Source organism: Acipenser ruthenus, chromosome 3 (genome assembly GCF_902713425.1).
Source record: "Acipenser ruthenus chromosome 3, fAciRut3.2 maternal haplotype, whole genome shotgun sequence".
NCBI classification, from domain to species: domain Eukaryota; kingdom Metazoa; phylum Chordata; class Actinopteri; order Acipenseriformes; family Acipenseridae; genus Acipenser; species Acipenser ruthenus.
In genome coordinates, this window is record NC_081191.1 from 5,725,382 (window position 1) to 5,749,460 (window position 24,079).

General features: G+C 39.3%; 1 protein-coding gene across 3 annotated transcripts in view; it reads left to right on the plus strand.

Annotated features, from left to right (window-relative positions):
- The window catches only part of LOC117435769 (acetylcholinesterase collagenic tail peptide-like), a 40,191-nt gene extending 30,759 nt beyond the window's left edge, over positions 1–9,432 (plus strand). For all 3 annotated transcript variants that reach the window (XM_059010939.1, XM_059010936.1, XM_059010947.1), the window contains 6 exons: positions 1,270–1,366; positions 3,688–3,827; positions 5,760–5,879; positions 6,154–6,280; positions 6,799–6,901; positions 7,367–9,432. In XM_059010939.1, coding sequence (XP_058866922.1) covers positions 1,270–1,366; positions 3,688–3,827; positions 5,760–5,879; positions 6,154–6,280; positions 6,799–6,901; positions 7,367–7,436 — 657 coding nt within the window. In that variant the 3' untranslated portion in view covers positions 7,437–9,432. The remainder of the gene's footprint in view (positions 1–1,269; positions 1,367–3,687; positions 3,828–5,759; positions 5,880–6,153; positions 6,281–6,798; positions 6,902–7,366) is intronic.
- Positions 9,433–24,079: the final 14,647 nt, after the last annotated feature.

The window sequence follows — 24,079 nt, forward strand, 5'->3', positions numbered from 1 at the left end:
CTCTGGCAGCGGCAGCTCCTCCCCTCTGGGCTCTGGCAGCGGCAGCTCCTCCCCTCTGGGCTCTGGAAGCGGCAGCTCCTCCCCTCTGGGCTCTGGCAGCGGCAGCTCCTCCCCTCTGGGCTCTGGCAGCGGCAGCTCCTCCCCTCTGGGCTCTGGAAGCGGCGGCTCCTCCCCTCTGGGCTCTGGCAGCGGCGGCTCCTCCCCTCTGGGCTCCGGCAGCGGCAGCTCCTCCCCCTCTGGCTCTCGGGACGGTAGCTCCACCCCCTCTGGCTCTCGGGACGGCAGCTCCCACTTTTGTAGCAGCCGCTCCAGTTCCGTTGGCTCCCGCTCTTGTATTCTCAACGGGGCCCCGCCCAGCTCCTGTCTCTGCCTCTCCATCTTCTTAATCTGCTCCATCTGAGCAGCGGTGTTTTTATTGAACATCTCAATTAATTCTTTAAAATCCATTTGGGTCTCCAGGGGCGCCCACAATCGCTGCCACCAAATGTAAAAGATTGCACCCACTTGAGTTCGTTGCCCCTTTAAGAATCGACCCGGCACACAGAAATGGATTTTTTTTTTCCAGCGCGTTTGCGCTATTTTTTTAATGAACACAAAAACACAACAAATACAAAAATCAAAATAACACCTAGCTCCTCTTGAGCACTAACTCGACTTTCAGGAACACCCTGACTAACGCGGGACAGCTACTCTGTTTACCCGTCTTCACAAAACACACTGCTACAAACAGCACTTACTCTCTCTTCATTTGGCTACCCGGAGACAGCGCACCTACTGCCTCCTTCCACTCAGCAGCCTCGAGCAGACTGCCTGCTCTCTTTTTAAACCCCTAATAAAGCCCAGGTGTGGATAATCATTAATAATCAAACAATTAAACAATTAACAAAACAATAAGCAAATCAATTAAACAAAAAGGTGCATTCCCACAAGTTTTTCTTTGCAGGGAGGTTTTAACCCCCTCCCTGCCGACTCTCACAACCCGCTATCTTACAATATATATATATATATATATATATATATATATATATATATATATATATATATATATATATATACTCACTGTACCTGACACAATAATTATACTAAAGTCTGTTCTCATTATCTTCTGTGAATCTCTGAATATACAGCTGTCGCTCCAAACCTTTATTAGTGCCTAGTAAATAAAATGTGTTTACTTACACTATCAATGTCCCCTTAAAGCTCATTACTATGTGGTTTGATGTCCTGTTGTCTCTGTTCTGACTGTCTGTCCTGTCTGCTCACCTGCAGGGAGTAAAGGGTAACACCGGTGCTTCAGGACCGCTAGGCCCTATGGGTCCTCCTGGTCCTGCTGGGCACCCGGGCCCACCAGGACTTCCTGGAGCAGGTAAGTAAACAGAATATTATAGATCCTGCCTGTGGGGAAATCCATCTGAAAACAGTTTAAAGGTGCTTCTGTGAAGTGGGCACTGGTTACATCTGACCACCACGTTTAAGACATTTAAGTTATTACTAACAATACAACATTACTGAACATAAATAACTGAGCCACATAATTTAATTAATTTGAAGTAAGTATTAATAAATGATTCAGCATTTAACCCTATTCATATGAGCGACCTTGTATATATGATCTAAACGGTGGCAGATCTTAATATCAACTCTACATTACCCAACGGGGGTTTTCATTATCAATGCATTATTGTATTGCTGCTTACATCATATGAATTAAATTACAATTACTAAATCATTACAATGTGACTACATTGCTATTAGTAGAACTTACAGCGTTACTATATATTTTGCCTTTTATTATTATTATTATTATTATTATTATTATTATTATTATTATTATTATTATTATTATTATTATTTATTTCTTAGCAGATGCCCTTATCCAGGGCGACTTACAGTCGTAAACAAAAATACATTTTAGAAATAGTTCCGGGTCCCCGAGGGTCTCCCCTGATAAAGGCACAGCTGCGTAGTGTACAGGGTGAGTCACACAGTCAGGGGAGCGCAGGGGTCCCCGAGGGTCTCCCCTGGTGAAGGCACGGGCACATGATGTGCAGGGGGAGTCACAGAGTCAGGGGAGCGCAGGGGTCCCCGAGGGTCTCCCCTGGTAAAAGCACAGCCGTGTTGTGTGCAGGGTGAGTCACACAGTCAGGGGAGTGCAGGGGCCCCCGTGGGTCTCCCCTGGTAAAATCACAGCCGCGTGATGTGCAGGGTGAGTCACACAGTCAGGGGAGTGCAGGGGCCCCCGTGGGTCTCCCCTGGTAAAATCACAGCCGCGTGATGAGCAGGGGGAGTCACACAGTCAGGGGAGCGCAGGGGTCCCCGAGGGTCTCCCCTGGTAAAGGCACGGGCGTGTGATGTGCAGGGTGAGTCACACAGTCAGGGGAGCGCAGGGGTCCCCGAGGGTCTCCCCTGGTAAAGGCACGGGCGCGTGGTGTGCAGAGTGAGTCACACGGTCAGGGGAGCGCAGGGGTCCCCGAGAGTCTCCCCTGGTAAAAGCACAGCCGCGTGGTGTGCAGGGTGAGTCACGCAGTCAAGGGAGCGCAGGAGCGCAGGGGTCCCTGAGGGTCTCCCCGAGGGTCTCCCCTGGTAAAGGCACGGGCGCGTGATGTGCAGGGTGAGTCACACAGTCAGGGGAGCGCAGGTTTGCGTCCTGGCTGTGTGAAGTTACCAGTCTTTGCTGGGGATTCTGGAGAGAGTGTTGCATTGGTTCTAACACTTCCATGACACCTAGTGAATTTAAACTGATTGACAGAGCCAAGGAAATCCTTACAGAGGTGTGAAAACAGTATGTCACCGATAAAATGACAGTTGGCGTCAGGGTCTAGATTACATCAGTAGGGATCATTTTACCCAGTGATGAGTTACAAGCAAGAACTTACTAAGAAGTGAGGCACTGCCAAACTCTGTGAATTCACTGAAACAATTTCCTCTTCCCCATGTTTACTACTTTTTTAATAACCCATATGTTGCATGGCATGAGTGCAAATGTTACATTTCTGTTATATGATATGTGGTTGAGGAGTCATTATTAATTAATGTAATATGAGCTGTTATGAAGAAACATTTACAATCCACTTTCAGCCATTCACCTTAAAAACTGCAAGTTGGAGTGTAATAATAAAGTTAGAGTGTAATAATAGCCACGCTGCTAATTCTTGCTGGGATCTGATTCCACACACTGGTAGCTCTGGTAGTTTCTTTGCTTGTTTCAGAATTCATTTTGGAGGGGGAGGGACTCGGAAGTTGAGGTGAAATGTAACATTAACAGACTTGTAGCCAAGACGCTGTAGAAATCCTTTTTGGCTGGCTGCTAGGGATAGGGCCAACTGATAACATCGCAATACAAAAGGAGTCTATTCAGTGATCTCAACAGAAATAGACTTAAAACCTTGGGACACAAAGGACACTTTTATAATGATCAAGGAATGGTGGTGTTGATTTAATAAAATAAGCGCCTGGTTTTATCAGGATGTTTGCATTAATTTGAAAGCAATATTAAGAGCTTTTATGCTCATTTGCGTACATCTTCGATTTATTTACCTTCAGGAATATGAGAATATATATACACACTGTACCTGTTTTTTTTTAAAGAAGCCATTTATGCGAACACAAAAGCTTACAACATTTCTCTTCAAGCAGCAAAAAAGAAAAATATATTAAAAAAACCATTGTATTACTCTTTACTCCAAGGGCATGTACAAGTCGGACCAAAAGGTGACAAAGGATCCCAGGGGCGCCCTGGTCAGTGTTCCTGCTACACCCCAGTGAGCCTGAACCACCCCCCCTATGAGGGACCCTCACCTGAAGCCAACTACCCCAAAGTCCCAGCGGTATGTGTACAGTACCCCCATCTAAACCAAGGTTAATGGAGAGAAGTCTGATCTCAGGAGAGTTCCATATTATTCCAGTCTTCTCTAAAGGATAGTCTACAAGCACATTAAGAGTGAACATTATGTGAAGTGTTGATTAGTCTTAGGGTTAGGTAAATTAAGAGACAAGACAGTGACAATTCAAAGGTTCAGAAAGCTAGAATCACAACAGGAAGAAAGGATACAGAAGCCACTTGATAAAGGAGCTAGATGCAGGTTTCCTTCTATGAAGCGAGTCCATAAGAACAAATAAACACTGCAGGAGCATTTAAAAAAAAATATATAATGTAATGGCTTCTATGAAGCGACTCTATAAGAACAAGTAAACAAGTAGATATAATGTATGTATGTAAGCATCTTTTATATCTTTATACATGTCACCAGGCCTCATCTAATTGTAGTGCTGTCTCGTTCATTCTATGGCTTGCAATGCTAAACAATAAGTGGCCCTGCAACATGTATAATGATATTGTAAGTTATATTTCTGTGCCTAGGGTACTGTCTGTGTGGAGTTTGCATGTTCTCCACGTGTTCGCGTGGGTTTTCTCCGGGTACTCCGGTTTCCTCCCATAGTCCAAAGACATGCTGTCCAGGTTGATTGGTCACTCTAAATTGCCCTCTGTGTGTGTGAGTGAGTGTGTGTGTGGTGCCCTGTGATGGACTGATCGAGACACTAAAGTGCTTTCTGTCACTAAAGTTTTTATAACGGAAGAAAAAAGATATGAGGACATTATTAATATATGCTGTTTATTTAAATATAAAGTTTTAGTTTTTTTTCTCAGTAAGATACTATTGTAGCATTTCACGGGAACAAACAAGAGGCAGACGACCGCAATAAGATCTCATTCAGATGTTTATTCATTCAACGTCTGAACACCACAACACAGCTCCTAAATAGAGATCCCCCCCGAACCCTATTGGCTCACACCCACAAGGGCACATTTACATACACACTGACCAATCGCTTAGACCCTCGGTCACGCGCAAGCAGCTGACTGGTGGAACCGAACACAAATCACAGTGCAGCAAACACAGACCCCATCTACATACAGCTGCACTGTGCACGTGACACCCCAGGCCGTACGCAAGCACTGCCTAGACACAAAACGCTCTTTACTCACAGATTCATGCAGGGTGACACACAAACGGCGGGAAAGACAGGACAATCGCTGTCTTTATGCTCACTCACCCCAACTTTGTCACTTAAAATAATGTATTTTTAGGGGTTTGTAAACGCTAAAGAAAAACACAAAAAGACACTTGTGCACATTATCCACCGCTCTTTGACACAGATCTTGAACAAATTACTGAAATCCGAGACGTCGTTGAATTTATTTTTGACAGGAAGAAAAAAATAATTCAGTGCCATCTCAACTCCGCCCCTTGGTGTATTTTTTCAATGGCAATGTGCACACTATCAAAAAAACTCATTTACTTTCTTTTACATGTTTTAATTGAATTAATTTACTCTTCTTAACTTAGTGTGTAGTTCAAAGTTATACATTGGACTACTTTATTTGGCGTAAGGATATTTAATAAAAAACACTAATCATTTTTTGCCTTAAACATGATTTATTCTTTTTTTTCTTCAAATCCACAGATTGACCTGGATTATAAATGCAATAAGGCCCTTTAGGGCGTCCATATACGTTGAATGTACAGACTTCCCGAGGCGTCTGTATATTCGATGTATACGGATGCCCAGCCGGGCCTTATTGCATATATATATATATATATATATATATATATATATATATATATATATATATATATATAGAATAATAGATGGGCTTCAGTGAGTTACATGTTTATGTTTATTGTTTATAATATGTCAATATTTTCCATTACGTATGTTAGCTGACACACTTTCTTTTTTTGTTGTTGCTGGTTTAGATATTTGTGGTGAATAATCTAGAGGAATTGGAAAGGCTAAACACTGATAATGCGCTGGCATTCTGTAGAGATCAGCAGTCGCTTTATTTCAAGGACACTGAAAAATGGCTTCCAATTCAGGTATTTCATGAAATTACATTTTTATAAATATAACAGGACGTTTCTATAGTGTATAAACCCTTTATCTAAACTGCTTGGGAAATAGTAAGAATAAACAGAAGTTTATATATAGTGATTATTCTCATTAGATTTAATATTGGTGGCATGTAAAGGACAGGTTTGGTTAAAAAGTTATAAAATGTTACTTACATTTCTAATAGCTTTGAGATGGGAGTAAGCTTTCATTGTTATTGATTATAAGTGCAATTCAAACATCGATCTCTTGTTGTTTCAGCTCTCACCCTTCCAACGTATTGAGAACCCCCCAGATCCCGAAGGCGTCTGTGGGGATGGGTTAGTTCAGGAGCACAACGGAGAGGACTGTGATGATGGTAACAAGGTCGTTACAGATGGCTGCATCAGTAAGTTACAGGGCTCATGGTCATTGTCTGCCCTGTTTATGTGATCAATCTGATAAAGCACATTTAACCCAAATGCTCACAAACTTGTTCCATTCAAGATTTTAAGGATCTTGCTTCTGCCCATGTTGACAGGACCTTATTGTTCTTCCCAGTTAATTAAAGGCCTCTTTACACTGCACGTGTGCTGAATTTTGCAAGCATCTATTTTTCCCACTGGAGGAGTCACGTCCAATGTGACAATAATAACCTCCTGATCCGTTACCGTTTCCATGTGAAAGACATGCACTCCTGGTTCCTGACTGGTCAGTTGCAAAGCGACAGCGCCATGTGAGTGGAAAAGGAGTCCATTTCGAAATCTCCTTGCTCGCACTGCAGCTGCTGGGACTGTTCTTACTGAGATCATCTCTTGCTCACCACACGTTCAGTGTGACGAGGGTTTTACTTGTGAATGACTGCGCCAGTGAACACAAAAGTCATAAAACTGTAATTTGTATTATTTTTTTTTATTTTTTTTTCAGGATGCAAAAATGCTTATTGTGGAGATGGGTATCGTTATGATGGAGTAGAAGAATGTGATGGAAAAGACTTTGGTTATCAAACATGTAAAACATATCTTCCTGGGTGGGTACAATTATTATTATTATTATTATTATTATTATTATTATTATTATTATTATTATTATTATTATTATAATTATAATTATAATTATATCCTTTAGAAATGTTGGAGATCAAAATAGGTATTTCATCCCAGTAACAAGTACAACCTTCTGTTGGTTAAAAATCTGTGTTAGCAGGATATCTCTTGAATGAATGCATTTATTTTTAAAGCAAATATTGAAAAATGTGACATTTCGAAATCTAATATGAAATATTGTACTACTATTATGGCTTGCAGTAGACTTTTGCATTATCATTTTGTAGTTTCTTTGATTACATGACTTTAAATAAAATATCCAAAATATTTTTTTTCATTACGTCTCAATCCTTCTAGGTGTTGCAACACTTTTGGTCAGAGCTGTAGTGTTGCAGGAATTTGATCTGGTACTGAGGAATATAAACCTTGTTCTTCTTCTTGTTTCCTAGGTCTTATGGAGAACTTAAGTGCACCTCATACTGTTTCATTGACTCCACAAACTGCAAGTTTTTTACATGAAGGAAAAAAAACAGAAGCATGGGTTGCATCCCACAGTGTCATGTACCCCTGGTGCTATTACCCAATCAAAAAGACTGAGGCAATGCAAAAACAAAACAAAAAACTAAAGGCATACAAATTCAAACCCTCCGTTCTCTTGCTGCTGAAAGGAGTGTAGCTCATGGGATTTCTGTAACCCAAATGTTCGTCCAGAAACACATAGGACCATTGTATTCTGTCTTAATAATTCAACAAAGGGTTCATTATGGTTTGCTAGGTAGAACTCTAAGGCTCATCTTAGCATGCCTGAAGATCCTTTCTTTCAAGGTGAAGAAGATGAAGGGATCGTAGATGCGGTCCTTCAGAAAGACTGGTGTAGATGGAACAATATTACCTCGACGTAGCACTGTTATATAGACCATTCAGGTTTTTAGCACTGTTAAATAGACCATTCAGGTTTTTAGCACTGTTAAATAGACCATTCAGGTTTTTAGCACTGTTCAGGTTTTCACCGTTCAGGTTTTTTGGGGACTTCAGAACATCAGTATTCTGGGTGAAAAATGTATCCTTTTACTTTAATGTGAAGTAATATGTATCACATCTGCATGACGAATATTCAACAAAGGAAGAATGCTTTAATCAGGGAGACACATATTCACCTGTTTATCAGTTTCTTGGGATGCTAATTAAAAATACAAGGCTTGACTTCATGAGGGGTTAGGGTCATTTTCAAAAATGCAAACATTCAAATTATGAGAACATTACCAAAGCTGCCAGGCGTTGTTAGGGGATTCTCACCTGGAACAGCAAACTCAAATAAGCTCACACATTGTACACTGGCATATATGTCACTAAAGACATATAATGACAGTTCTTCTTTTTTAACTGTATATCTTGGGAGCAGCTTTAGGACAGGTTCCTTTTTAAAAGTCCATGCTTCATTTCATGGGCTAGTGTTCCTACAATTTCATTTACTCAGGCAAAGACCAAAAACAGAGGACAGACCTTTACAAAATTGCCCAGCAACATTCTACCATTCTAATTATTTAACTAATAATTCAGTAATATTGATAAATGTCAGGACTGAATATGTACTTTAAAACGGGGCCCTCTTAAAATTTAGCAGCAACAATTGCCTAGTTTGAATTAACTATTGGAATTCTGCATTCTGAAACTCTGTATGATTACATTAAAAAAGAAATACATATATAACTGTATCTCTCCAGAGTTAGGTACTGTACATTCTTCAGGTTCTTGCAAAGACTGTTATTTTGTTTAATATCTGAAATGCTGCACTGCTATTAAATGCTTTTTGCTGCTATTTACCTTTGAAAGGCTCAACATTTTAGAATTTTTTTTTCAGGGGCTAAAATGGAATGTGGCTTTAACAACCATTTAGATGAAGCCAGGTTTGCAAATTTGACATACATCATTGTCAATGAATTGATTATGTCAGCCGTAATAACCAGTGCCCAGTAGCATGGCATAGTTAGTGAAAAGCCACCTAATCACTGATTAGTACTAGCAGTAGTACTGGGTGGTTGCAGTACTAGTCTTTAATTTGCATATTACTATTTGTGAATGAGCTGCTGTGAAAAAAGCCAATGTAACACCTTGAAGCTTCGAAAATCTGCGATTGTCTGTGCACATTTCTATTGACTGCAACATGTACTATATATACATAGAAGATGAAATAACATATCTAGGAATGCACATGCATATCTTTTTGACCGACATTTGATTCACATTTGATAATAGGAGTCAACAAGATAGCTTACCCAGTGCATGTGCTTCATGCATCAGGGATGGAATTTAAAATGTTTTTTTTTCACTTCCTCTACCAGTAATGTGTGTAGGAAAAATAGAGCATATTAATGTAAAATGACATGTACACATCTTTTTGTTTTAGTGTTTTGTAAACCATGGTGTTATGATACCTCTGCATGTTACTGCCATTCAAATGCCAACAGAAATAAAAAAAAAAAATCAGTTGACATGAAATCACTGTGATTTTCTATTAAAAAAAAAAACAAACTAAAAAAAAAATGTTGTTGTTATATGTAAATCCAGAGAGCTTTAAGGATCCTCATAGTTTGCATACAGAATACAGGGGTGCAACATTAAATTCTGGCACCAGTAGAATTTGTGTGTGTGTGTGTGTGTGTGAGAGTGTGTGTACATTGTTTTTTTTTTTTTATTATTATTCCTTAGCAACCATAGATGATGATAGTTTCCATTGGGTCTGGACTACTCACATGACCCACCCACACTCATCCACAAAATACTAACAACGAATTGAAGAGCTGGGGGGTTGATTAGGGCGAGGTTTGCTCATTTAGCACCAGTAGACTCTCTGGTGCCAACCTTTCAAAACAGTTTAGCACCAATCTTCAAAACAGTTTGCACCCCAGGAATATATACTGAGGTACAATGCCTTTCAAAACAGTTTGTACCCATTATAAAAATAAACTAAACTAACAACTACCTAGCTTAACATATTTGTTTTGTAGGCTCCAAAATCAAACAGCCTAGCATCTTGTTGCAGACATGCTGCTGCTAACGTCAGCTGTAAACAGTGCAGTGCAGACGTGGGTCAAATCAATGTACCTTCGTGTAGGGTGAGATTTATTGTATAGTGCAGTTCTGGTAGAAGCGCCCTGCAAGTCCAGTGTGCCTAACACATTAACAGAACACAAACAACCAATCATAGAACACGCAGTCTGGTAGCCACGCCCCCCTGCTCGCGCCGCAGTTTTGACCGAGAGAGCTCTCAGCTGTCAGTCTGGCGCGCAGCAAAACAAACACAAGCGCTGTATAACCTGCTGAAAGAGACGTTAAAACAAGGCTGAGCTCTTTTTCTGCTCATTTTAGGGGGGGCTATAGCCTGCTCAGTGCCACTCCGCTCGGTGCACCACTGAACGAAGGTAGTTGAGCAATGGCCTGTCCCTCAATAATGTTCAATTTCACCATCATATTCCTGAGAAACGTTTACCACCTTTTTCCATACTTTATCCTTCGGTGCTAAAAATCTGTGTAGTTTTAGCAGCTGACACACAAGCCTTCTCCTTCCTCTAAGCTTTCTGACGTTTCCCAAAACTGACTTTTCACTTAACAGTCTTCTTAAATATGTATTATTAATATAATAAAATGTTATATGTTATAGAATTATTTTTAAAACCAGACGTGGTACTGCAAATGTAACTTCTGTTACTATCACATCAGCACTCTTTTAAACCCAGAAGCCAAATGGACATCATAGTAACAATCAGATAAGAAATGGATGTGGAAAATCTGCCTGTCCTCTCATTATTACACCACTGGAGAAGGCTGTGTGTATGGAATCTCTCCTCTTATTGTTAGAAGGGATGCCATCTTGTGCAGTTTGGATCTGAGAAACATGGCAGGCCCTTCAGCCACAATTATAAACACTCACACATAAACTCTAAATCAGTGATGAACATTCCTAAAGCCAAGCAATATCATGTTCAGTGTGCATTTTTTATTTGAAAAATTGGGATATGCATATTTTAAACCAATTATTACACCCTTGGTATTGTAAATCATCATTATAAACATATACAGTACGAGAATTAGGGAGATTCAATTATAGCCGTCAACTGCAAAAATAAGATACATAAATAGGTAAGTAATGACTCCCTCTACACAGTGTTTGTAATAATTAACCATCTGAAGTTAAATATCATAGACACTGTCTTAGGACCACAGAGATAGCAGGTAGTTTTGCTGGACATGATATGAACCTTTTCAAATTTATTAGCAGCACTATTACAGTACTTGATGGGTTGCTCACTTATTTTTTACTTTAGAAAGATTCATGGTGCTTTAATCCTGCTGTATTACTTTGTGACAGACTCGCTCACCAAATGTTAAGGCCAATAAATAAATAAAACTAATGAGTTGCAGTAGTTTGGTGATGACTGTGACCATGGAGTGAGGTGAAACCAAAGAAATGATCTACAGCACAGGTTCAAAATTAATTTTAGTTATGCAATAAAAAAAATAGATCATATAAAGTGGTTAAAAGATATTATAGAGATATACACTAATTTTGATGTATTTATTTTTCATGAGCTGTACAGATGGTTCTTATATTTACTTCAGATAAATACTGTACTACTTCTTCAAAATGCTTTCTTTCAATTTCCAATCAATCAAATAAACATCTAAGGAATTTCAGAGCCTACCACATACAGTGCTTAGCATTACCAAAACTAAATGTGTTGTTTATTGACAGTGCCTAGGACCTAATAAAAAAAGCAGAAAAATCATTTGTTGTCAACTAATTTCCCTATATGTATTTTGCATGATTTTGAGAAAGCCCAATTAAGGTTATTTTTATGGTGGCCGAGAAGTGCAAAGAGGCAGAAACTCTACACAGCAGAGCAGCCAGAGGACTGAAACGGGGTGGTAACATAAAAAAAAAAAAAAAAAAAATGAAAGTAATGAATCTTCATTATGAGTGAAGCACCGTTGTGGTGATGCTTAGCACCACCGTAACTGGCATCGCACCGAAGAATTCTATCCAAACACGCGCTTTCGCATGGTATGGAGTGATCGCGGATATATACTTTATATAGTGCCGTTCTATAGAGCAAAGTTTCAAGAAGTAAGCCACTAGACAGGCATTGATTTTCACGGTTAGAACAGGAATTTGGCAAGTTTATAATTTAAACTTATGGTATTTTGACAGTAAATACAAATGATAATAAAATGTGTTCAATTCCGATCTCTAAAGTCCTGAATCAATCGATATAAAAATTAAAATCTGAATGTTCCTTATCTGAATGTTCCTTATCACATGACACAGGCAATATTGCTACTGATTAGAGGAGAAACCTATTATAACAGCAAGAGAACATTCAAAGAGGAGGTTAAATGTCTAAGAGACACAAATGGCAAAATCATAGATGAAGAAAAAAAAATAGCAAATACCTGTATATTAAATTATTACTTTTCACAGGTTTTTAAAAGGAGGACACGGACAACATGTCCCACATGTCGACCTGTTCCTATCCAATTTTAAATAACTTTAGCATAACAGAGGCAGAAGTGTTAGAGGGACTAGGAGCTCTTAAAATAAACAAATCCCCTGGGCCAGATGAGATCCTCCCAATAGTACTCAAAGAAATGAAAGAAGTTATTTACAAACCGCTAACCAAGATCATGCAACAGTCTCTTGACACAGGGGTTGTACCGATAGACTGGAAAATAGCAAACGTAATACCGATCCACAAAAAGGGAGACAAAACCGAACCAGGTAACTACAGACCAATAAGCCTGACTTCTATTATATGTAAACTTATGGAAACTATACTAAGATCTAAAATGGAAAATTACCTATATGGTAACAATATCCTGGGAGACAGTCAGCATGGTTTTGGGAAAGGGAGATCGTGTCTAACTAACCTGCTTGACTTTTTTGAGGATGCAACATTGACAATGGATAATTGCAAAGCATACGACATGGTTTATTTAGATTTCCAGAAAGCGTTTGACAAAGTCCCGCATAAAAGATTAATTCTCAAACTGAACGCAGTAGGGATTCAAGGAAATGCATGCACATGGATTAGGGAGTGGTTGACATGTAGAAAACAGAAAGTACTCATTAGAGGAGAAACCTCAAAATGGAGCGAGGTAACCAGTGGTGTACCACAGGGATCAGTATTAGGTCCTCTGCTATTCCTAATCTACATTAATGATTTAGATTCTGGTATAGTAAGCAAACTCGTTAAATTTGCAGATGACACAAAAATAGGAGGAGTGGAAAACACTGTTGCAGCAGCAAAGGTCATTCAAAATGATCTAGACAGCATTCAGAACTGGGCAGACACATGGCAAATGAAATTTAATAGAGACAAATGTAAAGTATTGCATGCAGGCAATAAAAATGTGCATTATAAATATCATATGGGAGATACTGAAATTGAAGAAGGGAACTATGAAAAAGACCTAGGAGTTTATGTTGACTCAGAAATGTCTTCATCTAGACAACGTGGGGAAGCTATAAAAAAGGCCAACAAGATGCTTGGATATATTGTGAGAAGTGTTGAATTTAAATAAAGGGAAGTAATGTTAAAACTTTACAATGCATTAGTAAGACCTCACCTAGAATATTGTGTACAGTTCTGGTCACCTCGTTACAAAAAGGATATTGCTGCTCTAGAAAGAGTGCAAAGAAGAGCAACCAGAATTATCCTGGGTTTAAAAGGCATGTCGTATGCAGACAGGCTAAAAGAATTATTATTATTATTATTTATTTCTTATCAGACGCCCTTATCCAGGGCGACTTACAATTGTTACAAGATATCACATTATACATTATTTCACATTATACAGATATCACATTATTTTACATACAATTACCCATTTATACAGTTGGGTTTTTACTGGAGCAATCTAGGTAAAGTACCTTGCTCAAGGGTACAGCAGCAGTGTCCCCCACTGGGGATTGAACCCACAACCCTCTGGTCAAGAGTCCAGAGCCCTAACCACTACTCCACACTGCTGCCCTGAATCTATTCAGTCTTGAACAAAGAAGACTACGCAGCGATCTGATTCAAACATTCAAAATCCTAAAACGTATAGACAATGTCGACCCAGGGGACTTTTTTGACCTGAAAAAAGAAACAAGGACCAGGGGTCACAAATGGAGATTAGATAAAGGGGCATTCAGAACAGAAAATAGGAGGCACTTTTTTACACAGAGAATTGTGAGGGTCTGGAACCAACTTAGTAATGTTGAAGCCGACACCCTGGGATCCTTCAAGAAGCTTCTTGATGATACTCTGAGATCAATAAGCTAGTAACAAACAAACGAGCAAGATGGGCTGAATGGCCTCCTCTCGTTTGTAAACTTTCTTATGTTCTTATGTTCTTCTTATGTTCTAACCTAGAGTAAATAGCCATGTAATACTATTTAAATGGAACCCGGACAGGAGCTGAACTAGCTAAGCTACTGACATCACATTCAAATCTTCCTATTGACCCATTTTAGTCATTATTACTGAGTTGACCAGATGGCTCTGTGTCACCTGTGAGGCACTTTTCTTCCAAAGACACTATTTGGCATAACACTGAGACAGTTCAGGATTACAGACACCCGTCATCACCAATGCATTTAACAGACAGGTGTGTAAAGTTATTCAACTGATCCATGCCGTTCGTGTATCTCAATTTCAACTGAGAAATGTATTAATAATAATGATAAACTTGTGAAGTACTGTATTTCGTGTTTGTGAATTTAGTGCGCATACAGATGCTGTTTGCTGCTTTCATGTTTAACAATACGTGCTTACCTTTGAGAAGAAGAAAGAAAATTATGCATTGGGACTTTGCAAGTATTCTAAAAGCATGAAGTTAGTTTAATTACAGTGCTGTGTGTAATTACACTGACAGTATTGTGGAAGGTAGGAGTTGGTGTTGGTGCTTGTCTGTCTTGTCCTTTTGCTAAGTTGTTGTACAAGTTTCTATTTTCAAAACACACAGTACATTGGGAGTGTGTTTAAATAAACTTTTGTTTCCCAACGCATTAGATCATCTGACGGCACAGATTCATGTTAAATTTTGATCCATAATGTGTGCTACGTAAGTTAAAAATCTATATCTTTTCAGTCTGCTTAACTTATTCCAACATATTAGTATCTGCCCCGCAACCTAACATTTTAAAATGGTTGGATATTTCCCTATAGTGTTGTGTTCTTCTGTAGAATAGTTGTTAAGCAAGAAAAAGCTCATTTACAACATCAAAGGAACGTCACTGCTTTTGCCAAAACATACATTTTCAACCAGTACATTTCGTTTCATAATGCAGTTTAGAATTATGACGTTATTAAAGTTATGAAACAGTCCAGAGCGATTGCATAATACAAGCTGAATCAAAAACCTGTTGATTTTAAAACAATAAATCAAATAATCGTTACCTGACTGATATACGGGTGCCATGCTAGGCTTTTGCCTAGGACGGGAGGTTGTCTAGCACCAGCCCTGTGTACAATATTACCAGTGCAGCGCTACTTCTGTTTTATCTTAGTATGTATCTATTATCATAAATTGATTGAGTAATGAGTATGGCCTTCTAAACTAAACTAGCAGTCCATTTAATTAAATAATTTTCATTAAATTTGAATAAGGCTGCAGTATAAAACAGAAACAAAAGCCTCTCTGTCATTGTTTCATATTTTCTTTGGAATGAAGTGTCGCTGACTCGTAAATATGGCAACATTCACCAGAAACTTGCTTTACCCAAAAAATATATTGAAAAAAAAAAGTAATTTCTGGCACAACATTTTAGTTCCAGGAGACACTTTCTAAACAGTGCATTTGAGCTGTTTTCAAATTCACACTGAAAGCACTCAGGCAGCTTCCCTCTAGACGCTCCCTGTATTACTGTAAAGTTCAAGAGCATGTCTTCTGCTACAACAGCTGAGTCAGAGCCATGAGCTATTCAGACAAGCACAGTTTTCTCATTATTCTAGCACACCATGTTTTATTCAAGACATTCATGAGAATCATAGTCCTCTGATTCATTTTGCAAATTTCAAAGGAGTACCACTTCATCTTTTCTATGCCACATACTTTTTCAAATACATAATTATTATAATATGTTTTTCCTTTTTAAGAAATCCATTGAAAATGGATTCCAATCTTCCAAACAATGTGAAGCTCCACTCAAATAAATGTCAACCTAAGAAGAACTTTCTCAGGAAATTCATTTATTGTCCAAATGTTACCTATTACATTAACAAGATGTTGACAACTACAGAGGCATCAAGATGAATAATCTCTTCAATCCATTCTTTGAGAGAGAGTAATGTATGAACACTAGCCTCCAAGATGGTGGAACACCGTAAGGCCTGAAGGCACTACAGTTTCCGTTGCCAAAGCCTCTGAAGCCATATTCCCACAGGCTCACAAAAGCATACATGTTGCCTGGGGCAGTGCTTTTGAGTGGACCAAACTACTAATATCTGTCTGACAAATGAAAACACACAGCAATGAGTTGCTGTAGTTTGGCTCTTCAGATATTGTTTTGATGTCACCTGTATGTCCTTCATAATGCTAAGTATTGGTTTTCCAATGAGAGCAGCTTCCATTATTTACACTGGTCCTTAGATGCCACAGTGACACCTCTACCAAGAATGCGGTCTCCTCAGAGTTCATTTCATTAGGCAGAAGACAGTGACTAATAGGGGTTTTGACTTGCCTCCAATGGGAGGGCCACAGTGCTGGCCACAAAATGAAATGATGGAGGTGAACAGTAAAAACCTCTATCAGCAGTCCAGCACTAAATTGCTGTGGTCTACCAATCCATTAGGCACTACAGCAATTACACCTTAATCACAGTAAGAGCCTTACAAAAACAGCCTTAGCAAGCAAATACTCAGCAGCGTGTGCAAGCAAAACTCCTTGGAAAAGCTGCAAGCCGACAATACTGCTGTGAAGAATAGTTTTTATTTATTTATTTATTTACTGGCCTTACGCCAATTTTTTTTTTATTGTACATGCAATTACTAAGTCAGTCAAGCAAACGGAGTCCGGCCAGTACAGGGAATGGAGATGCTGTGTGTAAAGCAGAGCGCAGTCTTAACTGCATTACCAGGATTCACTCTTCTCACAAATTATATTAAGGGCATTTGCTGGCAAAGAAGCAGCTTTGAATGGCTCACGTATGCTTTTTTTCTTCAATTACCTTAATTTCCTTATGGCAGCCTCACATTTTATTTGGAAGGTCCAGCAAATAAGCTTAATGTCCCTATCTGGCAATATTGAGGCCGACATTCATGATATTGATTTATAAGATAATGGAGTGGGGCTATCTATCTCTCTCTGTCTCTCTCTCTCTCTCTCTCTCTCTCTCTCTCTCTCTCTCTCTCTCTCTATCTATCTATATATATATATATATATATATATATATATATATATATATATACTGTATATACACCCCTCATTATATCTTAACTGTGCAAAATTAGCTGCAATATATATAGGCAAATTCACTTAGAATTACTGTTCGTTTTATTTTGTACTGCACATCACAAACAAAAATACACAAAATACACAAAAATACACAAAAACATATATACAAACATATACATATATATGAAATATCATCCCATATGAATTTGCTAAGTACATATCTCTTAAAGACATACTGTATACTCAACTGGTTTCACCTTCCTTACATTCGGGCATTCCTTGTCCACTCAAAAGACAATCCATTCCTTCCATATAGGTGTAGCAACCTCAGCAGCCAAATTCAATGTCAACCAGCACCTCATAAAAAAATGGGGTGCTGATCTTCCACCACAGTGGAGTCATACATGCGTTCCTGTCTCCCTGGTATTTCTTTTGCCCAACAGAGTGTTGCTAGTATGCCTAGAGTGGGGTCCATGTCTCCACCAGAACCACCAGAGGTTTCCTCTCCACTGAGCGGTGAGATTAGTCTTTAATTCCCCACTAGAGCAAAACAAAAAAATGTGGCAGCAATGCACTAGCAAAAGTCATTTCTTTTCCTTTGGTAGTGCAGTTGCGGGGAGCCGGGGGCCCTTTTTGGGGTGGGGGGGGGGGGGGGGTGGGCAAATAAAGCTCACTTCCCAACCTTAGAGGCCTGGCTGCACTGGCCTTGGCCTCCATGAGAAAGGTTCTCCAAGAGCCAGAGGAGGCCACCAACCAAAACTCTTTTCCTCGCTTCCTTTTCACCTATGTCAGTCTCCCTCTGGAGAACAAAGCTTGTTCCCAGCCTCGAAGCCCAGCCTCAACTCCTCCGAGGCGGCTCTCTGAGAGCTGGGGGGGGGGGGGACCCTGGTCCCCTTTGCATGTTTATTTATTTTTCTCTCTCCAGATATCCCCCTTGAGGGAAGTGTAGCCTTGGAAGGCAACCCTCAGCAAGACGTGGATACATCTTGACTTCTCTTCATCTTTTCGAATTCTCCTGATATCCTATTTTTGGTTTCACCTCTACGAGGTCAGCTCTCCAGCGAGCCAAGGGGAGACCCTGTCACAAGCACTCTGCTCAAATTTCAATTCCTGGCGTTCTTCATCCATGCAGCCCTGGCTCCAGTCCCGTGAAAATGATGTTTGGAATCATTATGAGTGGTTCTCATTGCAATTACATAAATAGTGTAACTGCCAGATACTTGCCATTACTGTGCACCCCCAGTGCTTTTTACTACCCTGAAAGACAGCTAAACAGTTAAGCTAAGAGACTGTACTAGGACTATGCTGTGCAAAAATTAGCACAGCATTAACAATATGTTAAGGTACGTGCATAACAATATCTGTTCAGTTTTCAAGTAACCTAAAATTAAATTTACATGTAGATGAATGCAATTTTCATTATTGTGCATTGAAATATGTCATAAACTTATGGTTCTGTGATTTCATATTGAAGTTCAGTAAAATAAGTTATGTAAGGAGTGGGAATCACCAACCCCCTGAAGAGTAATCTCTGTTTAAGTGTGTAAATATTTCTGATAAATTTGTTATACAATTGAGCGTGTATCACAATAATAATAATAATAATAATAATAATAATAATAATAATAATAATAATAATAATGTAAGACCAGAACTACCTATATATTGCTGATACTAGCCTTTTATGAAGTGTTCACTACACAAATGTGTCACTGGCTTGGAGTCCAGTCTGTCTTCTTCCATTTGGGTTTCATGGATCTGTTTTTGCTGCCCCGTTAATGGCTGAAATTCACTTTTCTGCTGAGCCAGACAGGAGGGACAAGTTGTTCTCCTCTTCTGTTGATGCACCCAACAGCACAACACACACCTGGCATTGTAAAATCGAAAGTTTAATGACCGTGCTTAGTTAAATTGCCTTTGCCCGCCAATGCTTTTTGACCACCAACATGGCCGCGCCGTGCTGTGATGACGTCACATGAAACACCTCTCTAGACGAAGAAGCATTTTCTTTACAGGAAGCAAATTCTGATGTTCCACAGGGATTCAATTGTAACCCCAACATCAAACACACAGAAACTAATTATGTTAAGGTACTACAGACCCGTTTTTAAAGCGGTACTATATAATTAGGGCTTCTGTTTATTTTTTAACACTTATCACGTTTTATGCAGATACCCAAAAATCTTTTTTTTTGGGGGGGGGGGGGGGGGGGAGGGATTTTCACTTTTTATATACTGTATTAAATTATTGTTTTCCGGTTACTTTTTTCCTGGCACAATATGAATAGTAACTCAACAGTACCATACTTACACACTACCTTCTTTCCATCCACAACACAATCCTTATGGTCACTGGCATATTCTGGGGTTTTTGTGTGTAGTCATGTTTTAAAATTTAATCCACAATCCTCCCTATCTAACTGTAATATAGTTTTAAATCCTGTATTCAGAACAAGTCAATGTTGGGTACAGTCAGGAAAGAGGGACATTGCCTAACTGCACTGAGAAAGGTAGTTTTCTTTCACTGGGAAAGTGGTGAAGTCAATGTGAATTGAGTAACCATTTCTAGTGTTTATTGGATATACGTTGATTAGATTTTTTTTGTATCAGGGGTGTTTTATCAGTGTTTATCTGTTAAAACTGAAAATCAGAAGCCCTATGCATAATAGAAAGAAAATATAATATCCAGATCTTGTCTGGAGAGATCTCTGGAAAGGAGATGTGGGTTTTGTGTCCTCTGCTGGACAAAAATGAAACTGTAATGTTTTGGTTACAATAATGTCTCGTGATTGACCTGAGAGGAGCTATGGAATTATTGAGATATTGATTTTATACATCTAATCATATTTGACCACGGTAAAGCATTGTTAATACATCATGCAAGCATAGGAAAACTTTTTTAAAAGGTACATTTTTATGAGGAAACCATCAATTGATAGCTTTTGCCTGCAGCCAAACTGATATCGTCAAATCTCTGGGACAGTTTTGGCCTTGTCAATTAGTAAATACATTTTTAAAGAAACCAAACATGTATTGGATTGTTAAATGCTTAAAATTAGGCAATAAAAAATGCAGTATGGAAAACTAATGTAAGTTATTAAAGAAAAAAACAATCTAAATCTATCTTCAATTTCAAATACTAGGGTATTCACCATTGCAAATGAATAATCACTGCAATCACTGAACCCAACTATTCTTTCCATGTGTACACAGTAGCTTTTTGTTTGGGTATTGTGTTTTTGTCATCGCTTGTGGACGACCCCTTTATCTTTTCCCAGCACCAGCTGTAGATTTTTAAAGCACAGCTGAAGGTATACAGTCATGTTCTTCTTTCCCATACCCTTGACATTCTCTTCCCAAATCCCAACCAATCCTTTTTAACCCATTTTTTGTTTGAATTGAGTTCAACATCCGTTCTTGTTAGCACCTCTGTTTGAGAGTTCAAAATAGATCCCTCGTAACAAACGTTTAAATAGGACCAGTACAACTAATACTACTTGTGATCATCATCTTGAAAAACAAGCTGCCCCTCGCAAATTAGTTTCTCTTGTAATCTAGTTCAGGTTAGATCATGTTAACATTCTAAATCTGACCTCACGGTTCATGCACTCTCCTGATAGTCTTATTGGCTTTGATCATCTGTCTATTGTCTCCCTGCTGTCTTCTTGTGGCAGTGAAGCCAAGGGGACACTAGGCTACATGTTGCTAGAAAAACTTTATACTGTAGAAAGTGACGCGCAAGCTACAAGTTTCAGGCAACGCAAGCAACTGTATCAAAGGAATGTTGATTTTGCAGACGCAACATTACATCATAGAATAAATCAGCCAATGAAAGTGATGTAAAAAGTCATGTGACTAGCTTCTTTGCTATCCCTGCACATCTGAAAGTGCTGTGTTCTCTGCACTACTTAGCCTCTGGTTCCTTTCAGACCACAGCGATAGCGGTCCCTAGATTGATGCTGGGGTCTAGCTCATCCCTTAATTCAGCTATGAGGTCAAGGATGTCCTTCGGAGTGAGACGATAACGCTTTAGCACCACATCCTCCGGCATCCCAAACAAAGTGACCCTGAGATTGAATATGCAGGGTCTTCTTCGTCTTGCCCTTCTCCTCCAAACGTGTTCCTCTCTCCTCAACAAGAGCCAAGTGTCGCCGCATCAGGAAGTATACCATCCTGAAGCCAATGACAGGTCTCTGCAGGTGTGTTCTTTTATACAGCTCTTAATTCCTTGCTTCTACAATGGTTTGCACCTTGTAAGAGGAGGTGTGAAGTTTTTGGAGGGTCAGGAATTTGCTTGTGCAAGGAAAAATCCTTATGTCACATTATAATGTTTCCACCAGCTTACTATTATTATTTATTATTTATTTATTTGCAGACACCCTTATCCAGGGCGACTTACAATTGTTACAAAATATCACAGTACAAAGTATCACATTACAAGGTATCATATAAGATATCACATTACGGAATTAGTATCCAGATCCTACCAAATTTCATGCTCTTTTCTTCAGTTGAATGCATTTCAGTATAATTTTAATGGATTAATGATAGCAAAGTACAAATTTGATTTACGGCTGTATTATGGGGGTTTTGCACCAGCAAATCACTTTGTGTGTATCCTTACATCTACCTCTATGTGACTAAAATGTATTTTGGGTGAGTAAAATACAACATTACCTTGAAGTCATGAGTACCTTCAATAAATACTGTTTATTTATTGTCTAGTAAACAATTACAGTCCCCACCAATAATTAAGTCAGTGCTGGAGAGATCTGGCAGTAGGTCAAAAACTTTACTAAAGAAAGCTGGATCATCGACTATTGGACCATATACATTCAGGCACGTGACATGGGTTGAATAGAGATTACCTGATACTATTATGTAGGGATCGCTCACTGTTGAAATGTGTTTAAACGGCACTGATTTGCGGATAAGAATAGCAACTTCTTTTGTCTTACTGGAGAATGTGGCTTGGAAAACATGTGTTACCCAATGGCATCGTACCCTTGTAAAAAAAATGATGTCAGCAGCTAAAGTTTTTAAATGCACCTTGCCTCGCTTAACTGGATGATTCATGCCCTTCACGTTTCATGATGCCAAAGTAATTTCACCACAGTCTGGCACAGCAGCCTGGACATTATGTTACATGGTTCAACATTGCAAAAAAAAAAAAAAACTGCAGTAACCTCATTACAGCACATAACATTAAATAGATACCAACAGTGAGATATTCTCAGCATTACTTAGCAATACCCCATTGAACCCCTCCTCCCCTCCAATTCCCCAAACAAAGTGCTTTAAAGAACCCCACATACTCACACTGGGACCAGCAGGCCATACACAGTTTCACGTATATTCCCTACCGGTTCTCCCTCCCTGTACCCTTCTGCATGAAGTGTTAATATCCATGAAATAAATCAAATAGCCAATTGTATTCCAGTCATTCAACCCCTTCAATCATTAATACGTATAGATTAATTGTTCATGCTTCCTTAGTCCAGTGGAAAAAAAAAAAAGATTTTGTTTATTTATTTGGCATTATGGACGTGAGCAGCAATGCAAGTAAGCTATGGACATTTACCAGGTAGGTTCCTGGAGATCTTTTTATTAATCCTTACACAAACCATGCACTGTCCTCATTTTTTCGAAAGCCTGAGGTGAGTTGAATATGGCAGAATCCATTCTGCAAGTGATTCGTAGCTGAGCTGGAAACAGAAGGCTGTGTTTTATCCCAGCATCTCTGAGCTTTTTCTTAACTGCATCAAAGGTTTGATGTTGTTTCATTACCTCTGCAGTGTAGTCAGGGTAGATGAAGATTAATTTATCCTTGTAGTGCAAAGGGAATTTTTGACGTGCCAGTCGTAGAATTAGTTATTTCTCTTGATAATAATGAATCCTGACTATTATTGTATGGGGACGAGCACTGGCCGTGGGTTTAGGGCCCAGAGACCAGCGTGCTCTGTCAACCATGAGCAGCTTTGAAAAGTTACCTTGTCCGAGTAACTTAGGAATTAGCTCAGTTATGAATTCTATAGGCTGTCCGTTTTCAGCTCCATCCGGGACCCCGACTATTTTCATATTTTGTCATCTTGACCTGCCTTCTAGATCTCCCATCTTAGCGCTCTAGGCAGCAGTGTGGAGTAGTGGTTAGGGCTCTGGACTCTTGACCGGAGGGTCGTAGGTTCAATCCCTGGTGGGGACACTGCTGTTGTACCCTTGAGCAAGGTACTTTACCTAGATTGCTCCAGTAAAAACCCAACTGTATAAATGGGTAATTGTATGTAAAATAATGTGATATCTTGTAACAATTGTAAGTCGCCCTGGATAAGGGCGTCTGCTAAGAAATAAATAATAATAATAATAATAATAATAATAATAATAATAACTTCAGTAGACAGATGTGCACACTTTCACTCCAGGGTTGTAATGCGGCCCTCATGCTCAGAAATGGCTTTCTCCAGCTCTGAAACTAGGGTGCCAAGCTCTGCTACCGACGACTGAACTGATGTTAAAATTTACTGACTTGTTCACATTCTCAAATGCAAGGAGTATGTATGAGGCAGTCAGGATCATCGTTCCCGTGGTAGACAGATGTGCACACTTTCACTCCAGGGTTGTAATGCGGCCCTCATGCTCAGAAATGGCTTTCTCCAGCTCTGAAACTAGGGTGCCAAGCTCTGCTACCGACGACTGAACTGATGTTAAAATTTACTGACTTGTTCACATTCT